General features: G+C 32.7%; 1 protein-coding gene across 1 annotated transcript in view; it reads left to right on the forward strand.

Annotated features, from left to right (window-relative positions):
* Positions 1–20786, forward strand: part of LOC137857600 (formin-like) — a 150963-nt gene that overhangs the window by 38707 nt on the left and 91470 nt on the right. Inside the window, exons 5-6 of the mRNA XM_068684309.1 lie at positions 11570–12357; positions 14603–14753. Of these exons, the coding sequence (XP_068540410.1) occupies positions 11570–12357; positions 14603–14753 (939 nt within the window). The remainder of the gene's footprint in view (positions 1–11569; positions 12358–14602; positions 14754–20786) is intronic.

Raw genomic sequence — 20786 nt, forward strand, 5'->3', positions numbered from 1 at the left:
GTCAAGCTTAGTGGCTTTTCTAGATTTATTCCACCAGATGTTTATTTGAGTTGAAGAATAGTAAGCTGTATCTCTGAATGAAATGCATAATTTTCTGTACTTTAAAAATTCTGGCAAAATCCCCTTTGATAATCTCTAATATTCATGGTTTTAGAACAGGGACAATTTTGGCAAGGATGTACATTCTTCTGGTCAAGGGAAAATCTAACTGAAATCGTAGCTTATAAGCTTTTGAAGCAAAACAGTTTTTTCTCGTATTCAGTAAACACTTCTGACTTTGCAAGTCTGGTGCTTATTGTATCTATTAAATCTTATGTTGCTGACCAAATTTTTCACATGCCAATTCCACAAAGCCTTTGAAGATACTGCAGCCACCTATGTTATACAATAGCAGTGGGGCAAAAGTTCCACTGGTTAATGGGTGTCACAATTTACCCTTGGTTAGGGAAGGATCATGCTGCCAAGGATGCTTTCAAATTGAAAGCTAGGAGCCTGTCTCCTGACCTTCTTTTTGATGACAATGCAATGCAAAAGAATTGTCTGAATATAGATACTTTCATTATGGATTTCCAGTCTCATAGATTGTAATCTGTCAGGATGTTTCATATATATAAATCAGATTTTACAAAATGTGTTCAGATAGGCATATGCTATTATCATTCATTCGTTAGGCACAAAGGCCTGAAGTATAATAAACTAAAAGCAACCACTAATTTGAGATTTCTGATTCAAGGTATTTCAGAGGAAATTAATGGGTTAGGTTTGCCTTTTATGTTCATACCACAGTTCATTTTTAGCATGCCTAAAAACCTACAAGTTGGCTACCAGAATCTAAAGATAGTTGCTTAAAAAATCAGTTGTATCATTGATTACCACTTCAGAAACACTTTGGCTAAAATGGCTTGTGATACATCTTGCATGAATTTGGCATTTTGGGCAAGTACAGAATCTGCTTTTCCAGGTCAGCATTATAATACCTTTACTGTGATACTGTTATATCTTTTCCCAAAGTTCCATATTTCATTCATTATATACCTTATATATCTTTCAACTTCAGTACATATGAAACAGAAGTCTTAAAACTGGCAGCTTTTTCATAATATGGTTTTTATTCTTCTCTGGAATAGCTCCCATCAATGTTCACTGAATGAGATTCTGGGTCTGTCAAACAGAAAGATTCTGTGTAGCTGCCTTACATGGAAACACTGATGGAGTGAGAGAAAACTTTGATTGCTCTGGCATCTACGCTTGTATTTTTTCCTTTTATGTAATTGACCAAAGCTGTTTGGTGTTATTTTTTAATAATTTTAACACATTTTTGTGTGTGTGCAGTATTTTCTTTGAATCCCATAAAGGGAATGTCTAGAATAACGTGCTAATGCATAACTAGCATTCAGTAAACATCACTTTAAAGTAGCTATGTCTTTTACACAATTACAAGGTCATTTCCATAATTGAAGTTTTACTTCTGTTTAGCCAAGTAGCATCTCTGGGGGTTATAAACTGTATATTAGCTAAGTGTATCTTTACCTGCTAAGAAATTCCAGTGTAAACATCTCTACAATGTTAAAAGAAGTCTGTTCATAAATACAGTGTTGGGTTTTCTTCTTAACATTACCTGATTGGTGATTATTTAAACACAGTATTCTATTTTTACCACTAAAGTGTACAATAGTATCAGCAGAACTGGACTTCCTGACTAAACCAAGATAGATGACATGCAAGATACCTTACATTTGTAGGATCTCCTCATAGAATTTGCCTTGACAATGATATTTGCAGTTTGTGTTTTTTTCTTTAATCACTGTAATTGAGGCACATATTATATTGCCACTATAGAAAAAAATCTATCCTGTCCTGAAGTTGTGAGGAAAATAATATATATATATATATATATATATATACTTTTTTTTTTTCTTTTTCTTTTTTTCTAGAGGGTAAAGTGTGTAACTTAATGAAAGCTGTTGCTTTCTGAATGTGAGGCTGACTGTGAAGGTAACCTCTGCCTTCATTTCCTTTACTATAGAAAAATGAAGTAGAGTATTTTGGAGTATAAAGTGTTGGAGGAAGAACTGTTTCACCAAGCAGTTTGTTTAGATGTGTTGAGGTTTCTCTCTGTAATACCCGAGGAATGTGACAATTTTAGGTGCAGAGAATTACTCTTTCAGGTGGCTATGTTCCATAAAGTAAAACCGAACGTCTGCTGTTATTTTGAGATCTGGTGTCAGCCAGGACCCAGAAAATTCACTTCCCTCCATAGCAAGGAACTGAATGGCTTGCTACACTTCTAAATGTTTCAGTTGTTTTCATTACTTTTGTGAGCACTCTATGCATTGGTAGAGAGGGTGGCCATCTCCTCAGTGTAGGTATTCATAGATTTTTCTTTTTTTCTGACAAAAATTATATTCATGAAGAATGAAAAGCTTCAATTTCTAAAAAACGTAGGGTTACTTTATTTTAGAACTCATAATCTCTTAACAATTTATAGCACTGCTTGGCTGGTTATTTCTTACTGAAAAATAGTGTTTGTTGTTACTTGTTGTTCTTCTATAGAGGTATAACTCTATCCTTTCTTACTGTTTCCCATCTGCTGTACTAACGCTGCTTTTTGCTTCAACTTGCTTTTGCTTCATTCATTGAAACTTAGAATGTGATGTGTATCATTACTCTCTTACAAATCATTACAAGGCTTTGTTATAATGGCTTAATCTTGGAGTCTGGCTGCCAAAGAAATTAGTTCTTTATACTGTGAAGCAAGGTTGACAGTAAACTCTCCTTTCCTCTCCACCCCTCCCCAAAATAAAAGGAAGAAAAGAAAAGAAAAACAAGGTTGCATTACAATTCTGGCAACATCAGCCACACTAATAAAATCAAATTCAATGTTGTTTTACGACTTTGAATTTATGTGACTGCACAGGATCAAAGGATTTGTATCCCACTGGACTGCAAGGTCTATAGTTCATGGCAAAAAAACTCATCAAAAAGAACATTTTAGTAGTAAGGCTTTTCATTTTAATCAGCCACACTAATAAAAAAGCTGTTAGGTGTCCAAAAACATTCTCCCAAGATCAGAGACAACTTGCTTTCTACTACAATCAGTTTTCTTATTGGATCCATACTACCTCTGTAGCTTTACTCACTGAAACTTCATCTTCAACTTGTTTTCAGGAATTTTTCACATCGTTTTTGAATTTACATGTCAAATCATATGAATTAGTAACAGTAATGATTCATACCGTTTCCCTGGCAAATGGTAAATAATATGATTTCTTAAAAGTAAATTGTCATCAGAACAAATTATTAACTAAAACAAAATTAGTAATATTATTCCATATTTTTATATAGAATATAATTTTTATATATTGTATTTTAAAATATTTGAATAATAGCAATAATTCCTTTTTTTTTTTTTTTTTTTTTTTTTTTTGTCTTTGGGTATAATCTTTTGACCTCCAATGCAAAACATAGCATACTTTTAGCATTCTTTTGTCTTTACAGTCATAGTAACTTAGGCTGTCCTAAGACTAAGGTAGCAACTGCGATTGAGAAACAGAGTAGGAAGTAACTACAGTGCTTGTAATATGAAAGGCTTCTGTTATTGTATTTGGAGTCTTCATGTTAGTTGTTCATGGACCAGCTTCAACAAAAGTTTGAAATTAATTTTTAACAGGATTTACAAGTATGGAGAGATTTTGCCAATGAAATTGTCCGTGAACCTATCAGTTTTCTTTGAAATTTCTAGCTAAGTCTCTATTTAGCCTGCTTCCCTTTTTTTGCAAGCTGTGTGAGACTTACTTTGCCTAGCATATGCTAGTTTACATTTGGGAGGAATCAGCACATGGGCACTTTCTGCAAGTATCTCTCTCCCTTTCTGATGTATCTGTATGACACGAATCTGTTGTTACATATTTTCCTGTAACTACTATACCTTACCTTTCCTGCAAAATTCCGGTGCAAGTGATGTTCCCTGCTTATGGCTATGTGAGATTCATGCGGGTTATCTATCTATCTATCTATCTATCTATCTATCTATCTATCTATCTATCTATTTATTCTTGGCAGCTGAACATTGCCGTGGTTCTACTATTTTCAAAAACATTGATTCAAATGAACAAGAACTTCAGTAATGGTAGACATTTTTTATTACCTACCAAACACATAAAATCTATATCCAATAATTTGTTATCCACTGTTAGTATTTATTAATAACCTGAAATTTAGTGTTTTACTCACATGTTGTTAACAGTTGATTTCATTAAGTAACATGTAGTCTAGTTGTTTTTAGAAGTGCTATCACTTACCTCAAAGGATGACATTACTTAGCAAATGTGTCTGTGGCCAGAAGTTAGAGAATCCAAGTCATTAATAATATTCTACTTGATGTCTTTGGTCATGTCCAGCTTCTTCATTGTTAGGACATTTGTATGCCTGTGGAAGGTGTGGGACTGATGGCAGTTGCTGCCAAAGCAGAGTTGAAGAGAATGGCACTGCTCTGTTCCTCTGTTACCATATTAATTTACATAAGCCTAAACGTTTTAATGTGTGTGGAAGACTGAATAGTCTTTGTATTTTGTAGGGGACAGAAGTCAGTAAAAAGTATAATAATTGTAACCAGTCAGTATGAAGTTAAATTGGTATTTTCATGCTTACAGCGTTGTGATTTCTTATAGTCCTTTTTTAGCGCAAAATTGCTCTGCTTTGAAAATTTTGTATGGTTCCCAAACACACTAAACTATATATTTATGTATCAGATTCAAGAAAGATTTAGGGCCTGGTGATGTTTCTCTGTGGGCACAGGAGAGTAAATCACTGACCAGGTGCAAAAGTTGACATAATTGCATCCATAAATGTGGATAAGCTGTGAAGTACAATGAGCATTACTAGAGACATTTTTCCGTGTATTGAATTTTGAGATTACTGAGAAATTTCAAGGACACATCAGGGGTTGTTTCTGTGTCTTTGATTAAAAGTTACAGAGAGGGAGAGATTTATTCTTAATATCAAGGTTCATCTCAATAAAGTTACATGTAAATAGGACAGCTGAGGAAAAGCAAGGACCAGTGGTGAGCTGTTGGGAGCTTTGTATTCTGTAACAGAGTTCTCCACATGAGTTGATTTGTGTAATCTAAAACAGTTGAGTGGTAGTTATTACCAGTGAAAGGACTGAGGGGATAAATATATAGATGCAGGAAGAAAAAACAGTATTTTCACACTAAATATTTAAAATTGTCAAATTTTAAGTCAATTAGTGCTTAAAATGTTATGTAAATTTTAGGCCATCTGTAGTCTTATATATAATTAATCGTGTTGATACAATTAAAAAAAAAACCTGCATGTTGCACTGTGACTTACATTTAAATGGTGTATTAGGCTAATGATTTTGTATTGAAAAATCAATCTCACTCACTGTATGTCTGTGTTTCTTTCTAGACTACCTAAATGCCAGTTGTCATTAAATAATTAAATATTCCAAAAATATATAGAAAACTATGTTATATATATTTACTATGATCATATTTCCTCCCAACTATCTTCCTACATATTCTCTATAAAACTATGTATTTAACATTTTTAAATTACAAAGAAAATAATACTTTATATATATAGCCTATTCAAAGATTTAGAGTGCTGAAAATGTTTGAGACTATTAGCTGTCAGAATAATCCTTACTGCATACCCTTGAATATAGTGATATACCATATGTAAATGATTATATTTGTTGAGGTATTTGTTAGAGAGGAATTTTGATTTTTATGTAAATTGGCACAGCCTTAATTTTTTTTCATTGAAAAATTCTTTGCTAAATCTGTGATTGTTGTTAAAATTTAAAACAAATGTATGTTTTTTCAAGGACAGAGATTTAACAAAAAAAAGACTTTTTTGTTCTTTGTCAACACAATGCAAGAATAAAAAGTGTGAGCTCTTCCAAAAACTGAAGATGAAATCACTTAGGAGGAACAAAAAGTCAGAGGCTGTCTTTGAAAAATGTTTTTCCTCTCTTTTCTATGCACAGTACTTTGATGACCAAAATACTATTAAAAAAAAAAGCTGTGAAGTCTATAAAAAAAAAAAAGTTTCAGCAGCATCTCAAGAATTCTTATCTTTTTTTTTTTCTCCCCCTAAGAGCATTTTCCAGTGGTAAAATAGTATATGAAACTATCTTTAGATACTTTGCATTGTCTTTTTTTTCCTTTTTTTTTATTTTTTTTTTATTTTTTTTTTATTTTCATAACTTGGCATAAGGTAAGTGACTCATTAGATGCAACACTGTATAAAGTCATAGAACGGAATAAAACTGAGCTTTCTCACCACTGTGTTGTTTTTCCAGGCTAATTGGAGTTAAAAACTAGTAAAAGTATAAGTTTCTCAGTTAAAGATGTGGTCTGTGTCTGATATATGTTGAGTGGCTGTTCATTATAGACGTGCCATTTTTACGCAGTCACTTTTCAGAGTAGAATTGCACTGTTAACACCGGTGAGAAAATATTAAGCATTAGCAGTGCAGCATTAACATGCTGCTTTCAAAGAAAAGTTTTGCATGTTGCTTGCTCTAAACAGTGTTCTAAGGAATGTCTTACCATTGCAGTTTTCAAAGTTTTTTTGAACATTTGTAGGCCACCAGCTAATTTTAGAATGCAAATTGTTATATAGATTTATGATTTCATCATATTTGTACATACAAACTATTCTTTTTCTTTGTCCATGTAAAATCACATTATATAAAGCAGTAACACAACAAATATAATTGATTTCATTGCATTTAATTGACTATATAGACTATTACTGGCTATATTGACTGTACTAAATTAGACTTTAATCTTTGTTATCTATCAAAGCACAAAGAAAAGCCATCACATTGGTATTACACAATTTGTTTGCCAATCCACATTATCATTTCGAAGACATTTAGACAACCTGCAGGTTGAATTCTGAAAGAGAGGATTTAATCTCTTTTGTGATTAGTTATGTGCTTTTTTTTATCTGAGTCTGAAATGAGAGGTAGAGATAGAATACACTGATTCAGCATTTGGCCTTTCTTCTGCATTTGAACATGTTTCAGATGTTTCTGAGTCTCAATATTATTTCAGAAAATGTATCTTCTTGCCTTTTTTTAGTCTGTGCTGCATAAAGTCACGGGTGCAAAAAGGAAGTCACTGGAAGTCATTCATACAACAGAGGGCTGGATGTAAGGGAAAAAATACAGGAATGTTTTTGTTATTTGTACAATCATCTTTATGTTACGGCAATATGTATTTCAGTAAAGGGGGCAATTTTACTTTTTAGGGATGACTTTTATTTGTATTTTACCCATTGATAGTGGTATATTTTTTGGAAGAGTGTAATATGTAATACTGACCTTCTAATCGTATATATAAAGTCAGTGTTCAAGGGAACTGAGAGTCAGCTGGGACCATTTGCTTTGGTGAGGTGATTTTACTCAAGGAGAATGGATGTCCTGTTCTGATGGCAAGTACAAGAGAAATCTTCAGAAATAAAAGAAACTAATTTTTTTGAGCGTGACTGTACCAATGAGGCTTGAATAGCAGATAGGCACGGCCTGTATTGGGTCAGAATCAGAGGTGCAAAACCTCTGTAACCTGCGTTCTGAGTGAGGGCAGAAGGAGGAGCAAAACAAAGCTTGTAAGGGGGAGGGCTAGACCTAACTGTATATTTATTTATTCAACCTCTTCAGAATGGATATTGGGTGGAAATAGACAAGGAAGAATGGAAAAAGATGTATGTTGAACAGAAAGGCTAATGTTAGAGGTAAGAAGAACAGTGAGATTGAAAGGACAGTTGACAACAAGCTAAGTTACATCTTGCAAAACTAATTTTATAGATACAGTGAAGTATTGTTCAGCTATAGAAACAAAGAAATCAAGGAAAAGCAGGGGCCATTATTTAAAAGGAAAGACAGGGACTATAATGAGTGCATGAAAGATTGTACCAACTTTTTTCAGCAGCATATTGCTACGCAGATTAGGGTTAAGATACCCAGGAGGTACTTTCAAATTTATAATTGAGATCTGATTTTAACATGTTAAAGATGTTACAGTACTTGGTTCTATGAATTTATTTGTATACTTATAGTTTCTTCTGAACTGACAATATGAAGAGGAAATAGGTTTTATTGAAATTGCCTACTTTTAACCTGGTACATTTAACAGTAATCTGGAGAAAGTCAATCTATTTAAATTATTCTTCATAATATCTTCATTTTGTACAGATATTTTTATAGACATTTTACTGTGATAGGTTTCCACATCCTTTACCCTTCTTCAGGAATAAATCAGGTTAATTCATACGGCATAGGGTGACTTTCTAAGCTTTAGTTTCCAGCCATTTACCTGTATCTTCCATCCCTCCAGACTTCTCAAACTTCCTTCCCTCAGACATCTGTTTCCTGTTAAAAAAAAAAAAAAGTCTGTTTCTTTCTGCTTTCAATAGTTGTGTCCAAGCTGTTATGTTCTTATGATAGCCATTAGTCATTGTTCATCTTACAGCTGTTGTCAAACAGTCTAGGAATCTCTTTCATGGAGTAGCATGCAACAGACTCTGTATATTGCTGACATGATAGTAGTAATTGCTGACATGATTCAGCAACAAGATTTGAATATTTTGATCTCTGTATACCTGTAATTCCTATGGATTTGAGTTTCAGTAAAAAATCTGTTCTTATCATCAGCCACAGGTAGTGTTATGTAGCCATCATAAACATTTTAAAGGAGTGTTGACAGACACCTGGAAATAAAACTGTAAGCTTAGTATGCCTATGTATTCTGTAGTTAAAAAAAAAAATCAAAAAACACAACACTTTGGTACCCATTGAGATGAAAGCAGTCTTTTAACTGGAAGGATTGTGTACAAGTCTTTCCAAGTCCTTCTAACAACAGTTTATATTGAATAAAATGTCTATGTTCACGTTATATTTTTAATATTTCAGGATTCCAGTTATAGCTTATAGTATAAAAGTAGATTTTGATTGATCTGTTTCCCACTTGGAGTTGTAAGGTGTAATTAGATTCGTTTATTTTACACACTTCAATGTAAGATTTGTTTATATTAAGGTATGTACTGCATCAGCAATTGCTGTAGCAACATTTAATGATTTATCTTTACTAACTATAAACTGTACGATAGCTTACTAACTGACTTCTATGCTAGTTAGTAACTAGTATGATTTACTGTAATAACTTCAAACTACACTGTTTATACTATGGTATAAAATAGCAACTATAAATTTGATAATATATCAGAAGAAAGATTCTAACCTAGTGTAAATCTCAAAATTTTAAGCGCAACAGATTTGTAAAGCCAAGAAATCATATTGCACAAGGAGCAGTTGTTTGGCAAAAAAGTTGCTGCAAATCTTAATTTAGTTGAAATTTAGTTCAATGTAGTTAATATAGGTAATTGTATTTAAGTTAATTTAGGTTTGAACTCTGCATATGGTTCTTCCAGATTTGTGTATTCAAGTCTAGTTATTATCAGTAAGTATTCTGCAGCCTGAATTCTCTGACTGCATTCTAGTAGGCAGTAACACATAAAAAGTTTGAAACTACAGATATGTGTAAATTTTTTCTTTTTTTTCTTTTTCAGGAGTTAAAGGTGCCTAAGTTTAGAACACACTGCTTCTCATTATTACTTAATATTACATCATTATACCTAATTAATCCTTTGTGATGTAATAAAGAAAATATAATGGACTTCATACATAATTATAGTCTTACATGACAGAAAGTGAAAGTTTAAATTCTCACTACATGGAACAGCTGTGCTGTTTGCTCTCCATGAATTTTTGATTTGTTATAAAATTTCAGAGCATTTCAGCTCTCAGGAAGAAATATTTGCCAGGAAACAGACCTTTATTATTATGTATCTGTATATATGTAAATAGTATGTATTAACATATTTGTATATATTCTTAAGTATATTCTTATATACTTAATCTTATTCTGATGAAAAATATTTGTTTTGAGATGTAAGGTAATTAAAATCAAAACTTATTTTATTACTTATTGCTCTTTGATATTTCAGCCAGTTGGATAAGACTCATCTTCTCCATTGATGAGATGTTCAACATAGGTTCCCAATGTGCCATATTTGTTAAGCCTGGTTTTCTCTTTTGTCCTTAGTAGTTTTTGTATTAATTCTTGTTAAAAATAATACAAATGTTATTATAATTAACAGAAAACAATTTTCAAAATATAAAAGAATAAAAAACAAAAGAAAGGATAAAATATTAATGTTGGATATAATTTCGAGTTTAAGCCAACAGTTTTGTATTAAAAATTAAAGACTGCAGATCTGTAAGTGAAAAGGAATATAATGCTACCACAGTTGGTTTCATGCCCAGTTAAATTTCTTAAGTAGTTATGTTAAATACTGTGTTTTACAGTGTGTTTGTTAAGGTGACTTCAGGTTTACAACTGGGAAAGTCTTGAATGTTCAAAGTAAATTGTTCTGTTGTTGAGTTTTTGATATCCAATAGGGGCAAAATAATATGATAAAAAAATAAAATAACTGAATTCCCTAAGGCAAATTTACTTCATTATTTTGTTTATATATCAGTATGCTGGATTTAAAAAGAAAGGTGATTTCTGTGAAGCAATTCAAATGGCATAAATCTTGTGATAGTTTAAATGGGCTACTAATTAAGCTGAGCCATAACAAACTTTGGTAGAGTAACAGTGCAAAAACAAACAAACAAAAAAAACAAGTGAAAGATGTTCAAATATACATTCTAGTTAGTCTATAAAACTTAATTGAAATTGGGTTATTTCCAATACAAAGCTGTTTAATTATCTTTTCAAGAATTACATCAGAAATGGGGGAAATCAAGTTAAAGCGTAAGAAAAGTTTGCTTTTCTTCCTTGTTTTATATATTCTTGAAATACATTTGCTATTTCATTCTACCTCAATGAAATCTTCATGATTTCTTAGGGTTCTAAGATTTACTTATATTTTCTCTGAATTACAGATTAAAAGATATTTGGTAAAAAGCAGTTTTAATCTAGTGATAATTTTGAGGGAGAATTTGTGTGTATCTCTCTGAATTTAATTGATGAGAATAATTTTAATAGATGAGTAATTTGTTTATTTAATATTTCATCCAGGAAGATTTTCACCTTCTGTTGATTTTTTTTTAAATTTCCTAACCTGTTAAGAATATAAGGTATATTTATGAAATGAAGAAGACAATGAAAACAGTAAAATACTGTTTGAAACAGGCAACTGTTTTCCTTAATGGACTATTAGCTACTGCATTCAGAAACTAAAGAACATTAAGTCTGCATAAAGACAAGTTAGAATTTGTTTAATCAGGATTCCGTATATTTACTCATAAAATGTGTTTTGCTGAAATATATATTGCTTACATTTCATTAACGATTAATTATTAACCACTGATGTAATAGCTTGCAATAAAGCTATTAAGAACTGGGAAAGTGATGTATTTCTGTCAATATAGGTTTTAAGAACATAGTCTAAATGTGAAAAAATTTAATTGCTGTAAATTAAACACTTTAGCAAAATATGTACACTGAGGGTTTTTTGTTGTTGTTCTGCAGTCTCAGTTTGAACTCAGGGTATTCCATATTCGTGGAGAACATGCTGTATCAACTGCTCAGCTTGAGGAAACCATTGCACATCTGAAGAATGAACTTGATAACAAATTAAACAGAAGAAATGAAGAAGCAAAGGATATTGCTGTTTCTACTGAAGATGATAACCCACCAAAGACATACCGAAATGTATGTATACAGACTGACAGAGAAACTTTTATAAAGCCTAATGAAGAAGAAAACAGAGCTGTGAAAAATAACCAAATAGTACCCAGAAAGCTTAATATTTCTTCTTTGACACATTGTATTTCTTCCCAAAGTGAAAATAAGGACAATTACAATATACCAGTTTCAGAAAGTGTCTTATCTTGTCAACCAAAACAAATGCTGCCTCCTCCACCGCCACCACCACCTCCTCCACCTCCTCCTCCTCCTACCTTTCCTGATTCTTCACTACCAGGTTTAGTTCCTCCACCACCACCTTTGCCAACAGGTTTGACTACACCGACACTTCAGTTTGGATCTGGGCCACCACTGCCACCTCCAGTTTCTGAAGGCTGTAGAGATTTTCAAGTGCCATCACCACCACCACCTCCACCGCTTCCAGGGCTGGGACCTCCTGTTGCTCCTCCACTGCCTGGATCTGGGTTACCTCCACCCCCTCCACCCCCTGGCCCTGGGTTCTTTTTTAATAGCACTTTATCGTCAAGTCAAGGTCCTCGGAAACCTGCCATTGAACCTAGCCGTCCAATGAAGCCTTTGTATTGGACACGGATACAATTGCAAGGCACCAGGTAAAATATATTTATTTAGACTTCGTGGCTATTTATGCATCGTGTCCAAGTGTATGGTCTTAACAAGAAGTAAAATATAAGTGTAGAGGCATGGAATTTACATGTTTAAACAAACAAACAAAAAAGGAATCAGTTCTAGAAGCCTAATAATAATCATAAGAAATGGGTTTAAAATGTTAGATACAAACGAAAATTATATGCATTATAATGGGAAGAAGTTTGTTAGTTTTATTCCCCCAAATCAGAGTACTTCATGGACAACTAGTGGCAGAGCAGCTAAATATTTTAATGGTTCATTGACTTTGCACTAGAGAGATAATAATAAATAAAAAAAAGCCAGGAGGTGAAAAAATATATATTTTTAAATAGAACTAGATTGCAATTGAAATGGTAGAATCTGGTCAAGTGAGAACTTTGAGTTTCATCTCCTTTAGCTTTCCAGTCATTTGAGGTGATACCATCTTCAAAGCACTGTGTCAGCCTCTGTAGTTTCAGCTCTGGAAAAAAATAAACTGGGACTAACCTCTGTGTATAATTCCTGGGGGGGCAGGAAGCGTGAAGCATATGTATAAATAAATGCAATGCAGAAATCTGTAGTGTAAAACATCCGGTATGGAGGAGGCTCACTGCTGGTAGAGACCGCTGTACATGTAGTTAAAATAAACAAAAGCTTACCGGTCTTATTTAAATATGAATTTTATTACAGTTTACAGCTTTTTGTCTGAATTTATTTTGATAAGAAAGAATCATAATTCTGGAAATTTTACTCTGGTGTAACCAAACATAAAGTGTTCATATTTTATATAAAATATAAAACAGGAACAAACAGTTAATGAAGTGTAAGTTTTATTTTTTCATTGCTTCAGAATTAAAGGAAGTGAAATATTCTGGAACAGGAATTTTTGGCATTTTCTTGCTTTCCCAAAATTACTAGCGCAAAATAGTGAATAGATAGCTGGTCCAAAAAATAAGCTTTGATGTAATTCTTCCTATTGATTCACTGAGATCAAGATGATCATTTTGAAACATTGCTGGTTCATCAAGCTCTTGCTCAGTGCATAATAAAGTCTAAGTCATAGTTATGGTGAACTGCTGGTCACCTGCTCTAATGATCCAGCAACTATATGATTCCTTAAATTAGAGTTCCTTAAACATTCACTGTAATAAATATGTGTTTGCATATTAAGTAAAAACAATCCTAAATTTGAGAAGAAGTATTTATATGACTTGGATTTCTCTTCCCACTTATGTTGGTAGGTATTACATTTGTTATATATTACATCTAATAAATGTATGTTTGGTGATATCAGCCATTTGTAGCTCATAGGGTTTTCATATCTATATATACATATATCTTTATGTATATATATTATCGCAAAATATTTCATTGCCTTTTAGTGACATCTGCTGGAAGAAGTGGGCCCACCTTTCACTGATAAGCATATGACAAGAGTAGTTTGAAGTTAGTTTTGTCACACATACTTTCAAAAAATATTGAAATTTTGAAAGTCATTCAGAGTTCTTAGAAAGTCATTCAAGAACTCAGTTTGCAGCACCACTAAGTATTTTTCCTAAATTCAGATAAAACAAGAGGATTGTGTTAATAGGTTCCAAGTGTAAATGGTGATGGTTACCTACACTACATCTGCTTTGAAAGCTAAGAAAAAAAGGAATAATCTCCACGTAAAATTGCAAGTTGGTTGAATGCAGCAATGTTCAGTCTCTGAAAGTATAAGCCACATAACTGTTATAGTTTCTTAAACCTGCAACGATGATAACTATGAGGATAAAGCATCTCCAGCTAACATCAAGTGAACCAAGTTCTATACAAATGTTCTTAAAACGTGCTTGAATAAAGTGTAGTCACTATTTGTTGATATTGTTTATTTTTGTAGGTCTAAGCAGATTACTTGGAATTACTCAAAAAAGCTGTTGTTGAAATACTCTTAATCCTAGCTGAAGTGGCAGAAATCTCTAGAGATGTATTTGCACATGCTGCAGTTGCAGTATTTCGTTGCTTTACAAAAAAACCCTGCACAATACATACAGGTAGTCTACTAAGTAGCTACACTTAGCTACACTTTCACAACCTTGTGCAAAATATTTTGACTCTTGCAAAAGAAAGGTGTAGAGAAGGAATGCTATTTGTAGACTAGCTGTGTTTGTTTTGAGTTTTAATTCTATTAAACATATGTTTTTTAATAGATATTTAGTGGAATTTTTATTATTATCTTTCCCTTTATAGGAAAACTGCTATACCAACATTATGGGAATCACTAGAAGAACCTGATATACTTGATACTACTGAGTTTGAATATTTGTTCTCCAAAGACACCACTCAGGAAAAAAGAAAACCATTATCAGAGACTTATGAAAAAAAAAACAAGGCCAAAAAGGTATTTATTGTTTCTTTGTATTAGCTTTGTTGTTGATTGGTTTGGTTTCCTTTTTTTTTTTTTTTTTTTTTTTTACATTTTAAAAAACTTAATTTTTTATTTATTGATGAACTACTGCATAATAGATTGGCTTGTAAATCCCACTTTAAAGCAAAATAGGTAAGATTGCTGAATCAACCCTAGCTAGATAATTCAGGTAAATTTATTATTTACTCTGGAAGTTTTCTTCCTTGTGAAAATGAAGGCTCTATATCAGAGTGAGGTAGAAAAAGTAGTGTACAGGAGAACTGAATGGAAGTTCAAATATGTATATAAAAGTACCAGTATTTCAGGCCATTTCTGCCCTTGCAATTATTTATAAGTAAAGGCTATAGTTAAATTATTCTAGCAAACATCTCTTCCATTAAGATTAATTTTGAGAATTATAAATATTTCCAAATATTATAATATATATCATAATATATAAATTTATATTAATATTAACTCCAATATGTGATTTATTTTAATATATAAATTTATATTTCCAAATACTGGAAAAATAAAGTATAAAGGAAGATAGGAAAACCACTCTTTCTTGTTTTGAATAAAGAGTGTCAAAAAATACTTTTCTGGTATGTCTAAATAGCTGTCAAGGAAAAACAGGGCAATCATATCTTTGATGGCTAAAAGTTTGTGTAGTAACTATGTCATCATCAGAGCAGATACTATTTGCCTCAGATGTGATCTGTTACAGAGAGAGCATATGCTCAGTTACAATGTGCATATAGGACAATAACATTAATAAATAGCATTAGTAGTATTTGCTGCAGGAAAAATTCTGGTCTGAACAATAATTGAATTATGTTTTCCTAAACCAACATTGTTATAGATTATAAACCTGCTTAAATATATACTGTATCATCAATCTGTATGTATCATAAATCTATCATGTTCACCTGCTTGGAACCACAAGAGGGCACTTTATTTGTAAGCTGTGCTTTTTCAATTTTTGTATCTTTTTCAATTTTATCATACATATAAAGTGCATTTTCCTGAAAGTGTATCAGTGAAACTGAGTTTTCCAAAACATCTTTGATCATAAGCTCCCTGTATTGCACTTAGTAGAGTAATTAATGAGAAATGTAAATAAGGCTGTAGAACTTCTGAAATTCAAACAACTAATGTGATACCAAAAGTGAAAAATGAGAAAAGAGGCTGGTGGGGAGTTGGAAGGTGGGAGCATGCTGGCATTTGGAAGTATACCCTAAAGGAAATATTTAATATTACAGTCCTTTAAATATCAGATTGAAATTGCATACAAGCACCCCTATGAAAAATATTTTTATATTACATTTTACATGATAAACACTTCAAGTGCATGTGGCTTGTAACCAGTGTAACTTTAATGGAGAAACAGCATGCACAAATACTTATCTATTTATTTCAAAACATCAGCAACTAAAGGAATATACCTGGATCTCTAGGTCTGTGCAGCAAAACAGATAGAGTATTAGCCCTGTTTTCTGAAATATGAATGTGCATTTTTCTTTTTCCTTACCGTTTTGTAAACTAAATTGCAACAGCACAATGTTTCAATGATCCCTCTTAACTTAATCCAAAATTGAATTCGATAGTAGTTGCTATATACGATGTAGGAAATAATGGTGTAATAATAAGTACCATTGCTTGTGAGAAAACAATGTGTTCTTACAAAGATATATTCTTTATTTATGTCAGTGGTTGAATTAAATAGTTTTGTTTTTAAAAGGCAAGTTTTTATTTTTAGTGCTAGGGACGTATTTACTGGAATTATAGGAATAAAAACGTTCCTCGAAAATACAAACTTAAATCCCCCAAAAGTTAAAAGTTACACATAATATGTGTTACTTAGTTTGGTGAAACTCTTGGGATTATGATCATGGTGTTACAAACCATGTAATATTTTTTTTCAGTGAAGATTTCAAAATCTTTTGCACAATAATACTACAATTTCTGTCATTTGAACCATTGGAAAAAAATAAATCAGCTTTTAGAATTGAAATGAAATTTGAATTTTATTAGGTTTATAAGCATTTCTTATTTTATATTCTGTCTTTTCAACTTTCTTTGCTAAATGACTCATAGTAGCAGTTGAAAATTTTTAGACAGTTGGTTCTTTATATAGTCCTGTATTTTCCTTTGTCTCTCTGAAATCCCAGCTGTCGGCGGGCTAGTTCCAATGGATCAGTCTTGGTGGGCTGTGAGCGAAATGATGATAGGAAGGCATTTTGTTTAATTACAGTATGGTTTGTGAGTAGATGGTAAGAGAAAGCTCTTGTAGATTAATGTAGAACTATCAGTTCTGCTGGCTCCATTTGTCCTTTCTCATACTTTACCTCATGATTCAACTTCTCTTACCTTTTTTCTAACAGTTACATCGATCCAGAAGAGCTTTAGCAGCAATCCTTTTCTTTGCTACAGTGCTGCAAATATGTGCTTGTCTGGTCTTAAGTATGGTGTGTTGAGGTATATGGAATTGTATAGTCTGGTTAAAAATGCTTTATACAGACAGTATGAAAGATGAATCTGATGATGTTCATCATGTGTCATGTGTTTTTAGCTGATGCTGTATCATTTTATCATGATTCATTTTCATTTCATTCATTTTATCATGATTATCATTTATCATGATTCTTCGTAAATTACTATTTAATGTTTTGTAAAAAAGACTTCCCAAGCAAGATACAGCTACATCTGTAGAATCTGGAGTAGCATTTTGTGTTTGGCATAGGTAAATTATTTTATTTAATACTACATCTTAGTGTTGACCTAGTCGTTACATTAAATCTCTTCTCACCCACCCAAATTTTTGTCCCATTTCATACCATTTTATACAAGCTATATTTGGCATGCTTGGTTTTTAGAAAAATGACAGGCCGATAGGCTGTGCAGGATCCCTTGTTAAAACATGATTACTTAATACTTTTCTCCTTGAACGAGAATTAAATCAGTGCTTCACAATCAAGTTTCTTATGCAATTGGAAGAATCTGTCTTTCAAATCAAGGGGGAATTGCTTCTTATTTAACTGGGTCTTCTTTATAAAAACTAAGGAGACTTTAACGATTAGTGGCTTGCTGAGTTATGAAATCTTTACTACCTCTTGTAGTTTCAAATAAAATCATATTATTTAACTTATTCTCAGATTATTTTTTTGTCAGTCAGAATACTCTGTATGCATCGTCTGTGAAATGAATGCTTAAGTGCAAAACAGTGCTTAATTTAAACCTATAGAAATTTCACTTTGTCCTACTCTTACCTATTTGTCCACATAATAGACACCGTAGGACAATCCTGATCAAACCATTCACTGTCAACTACACTTTTATTGCTTATGGTTGTATATATCTGCCTTTTTCAGCCAGAAATATCTAAATCTTGTCCTACATAAATGGAACTGATGATGTCCAATGCTATTTGGAAAGTATACTCATATATATACTAATATAGTATATATACATATATAATAAAATATATAGTCAGTATATATTTTATTCATGTATATAATTACATGTGTAATCATACATGTATATAAAATACAATGTAAAATTTATAATATTTATAATACATAATATATTTTATACACATACATATCCTTGCTGTCAAAATAGGAGAATACATTGAGGATTCAGTGGCGATCAATGCTGGGTCTGGTCATCTGCATATTTTTACTTGTGACCTGGATAATGGAATCTAAACTCTGCTCTCACAGTTACAACTCTCATGGTTGCAAAAGGCTGTGTATGTTTTGGATTAGACCCTTTAGAAAGTTTTTATGTTTCGGTGGTATGATCTGAGAAATAGGGATAAGCACAAGTCTGTACAGTCAAGGTTAATCTACCTACTTAGAAATAAGATGGGGTACAACTGACTGTCTAGGTGACAGTTTAGCAGAAAGGATCCAGGAATTGTAATGGAGCATGAGGAGCATGAATTTTCAAATCATGGTACTACAGAAAGGGAAAACAAGACTGATATATAAACAGAAGTGTTGCTTGCAAAAAAATCTACTTAGCCACGTCTCAGTTAAGAACAGTGTCTAGATTTAGGCACTCCAGGCCTTCATTAAAAATGTTTACTAACTGTGAAGAGTCAAGAAAAGTGGGAATGATCAGAAGTGTAAAAGTAGTCTATGAGAAAAATTCAATGATTATGATTGTTTAGTCTAGAAAAGAGGAGGTTGATATGGGACACACAGTAAGTATCATCAAGTGCATACAGCTGCTGCAAAGAAAAATTATGAAAAGCTTTTTAAGAGTAAGGATACTAAAGGAATGCAGAGCACTTTTGGCTGGGGAAAATGTGTTTCTGTATTGGGAGATAGATCGTTAAGAAAATTTGTTTAGAATTATACACATATAGTTGATACTGTATTGAAGTACAGAAATGCTTTGGATGACGTTTTGAGTGCCTTTCCAACATCGTGATGCTCAATTTAAAGTCATAAAATCCAGTTTCTGTCCATACTCCTACGGTTGAAGACAGCTGGCAGTCCTTTTTTTGAGTGGAAGTGCTTCTGTGACTCCCAAATTCATTGCTTTCATGCCTGCCAGAAATTGGCTTACTAAGTCAGTTACAGTACTTATTTGAGGCTGTCTATTAAGAATGTAATTACTATAACTAACAGTGACCTAATTAAAAAATAAGGTATTCTAACAACTATTTGGGAAAAAAAGGAAGGGAAGTTAACAACCTTCCAACAGCAATGGCAAGATAGTGTCTTAAAGGACTACATTGAGGGAGATTTTGTGTATTTTTTAGGCATATACATTATATTCATTTGACAGTGATAAAATGTGAAAACAATATCGTTTAAATGTTAATTTAAATGAAGGTCAGGTGAAGGTCATATAAATGAAGGTCAGATGTACCTTCTGGTACACGTACATATTCTTAATGTTTGTTATGGTCATGCTTCTCTGGGCTTCAGAAGTTCTTTAGGGTATTTGGCAGCTCATGTACTTCTCCGGAAAATTCAGCAGATTTGGAAGAACTCTTTTTTTTTTTTTTTTTTTCCCAGCTCAATAAATATTCTAGTCTTCTAGGTATTATTTCTTAAGAGTAGAGCCTGACTTTTCTGGATGGGGAGAATTTATGTCATGTATTAGTTATGTCCCTATGTTAGAGCAAAATACTGTGCAATATCTTTAAGGATTAATAAATGCAATTATTTTCTTACGATGATGCTTTTGAAATGTAAGACTAGAGACATTTTAGTCTTATACAAGATAATACAATGCAGTGATTTCTTGGATGTGATATTTATGAAATGGAAAAGAGGCAATAGTTGAATCCTGACTTTCCCAGAGACCCTAGATGGATGAATAATGTATGAGTGGGATTTATTTTCTAGATTAGTTCAGAAGTGGTTGAATATGCAGCAGGCAAAGTCAAAGTTACTAGACAAAAATAAAGAAGTGGAGTTTGTTAGCACCGGCATATGAATCAAATCAATTTCTCTCTGATTTTGGTTAATTGAATTAGCTTAATTTAAATATTTATGTTACTAGTATGATGCAACTTGGCAATATACATAGGACCTAAATATATTTACAGCGTGCAAGGTACTGTGGTCTGTAGCTAAGATTTTTCTTATGCTACTAATTGGGCTTTGCTGTCAAAATGACTTAAAAGTTACAGCTTGTTGGAAATCAAGAAGAAAAAGGGCTAGATCCACATGGTTATTTTGGTATGTAACTTCAATTCAGGTCTTGATTTCATAGAATCACAGAATGGTTTGGGTTGGAAGGACTGTTAGGGACCACCCAGTTCCACCCCCTGCCATGTGCAGGACACTTCCCACTGGACCAGGTTGCCCAAAGCCCCATCCAGCCTGGCCTTGAACACCTCCAGGGATGGGGCATCCACACCTTCTCTGGGCAACCTGCTCCCGTGCCTCACCACCCTCTGAGTAAAGAATTTCTTCCAAATATCTAATCTAAATCTACCCCCTTTTAGTTTAAATCCATTCCCCCTTGTCCTATCACTGCACTGCCTGACAAAGAGTCCCTCCCCAG

Source organism: Anas acuta, chromosome 5, assembly GCF_963932015.1.
Source record: "Anas acuta chromosome 5, bAnaAcu1.1, whole genome shotgun sequence".
Classification (NCBI taxonomy): Eukaryota; Metazoa; Chordata; class Aves; order Anseriformes; family Anatidae; genus Anas; species Anas acuta.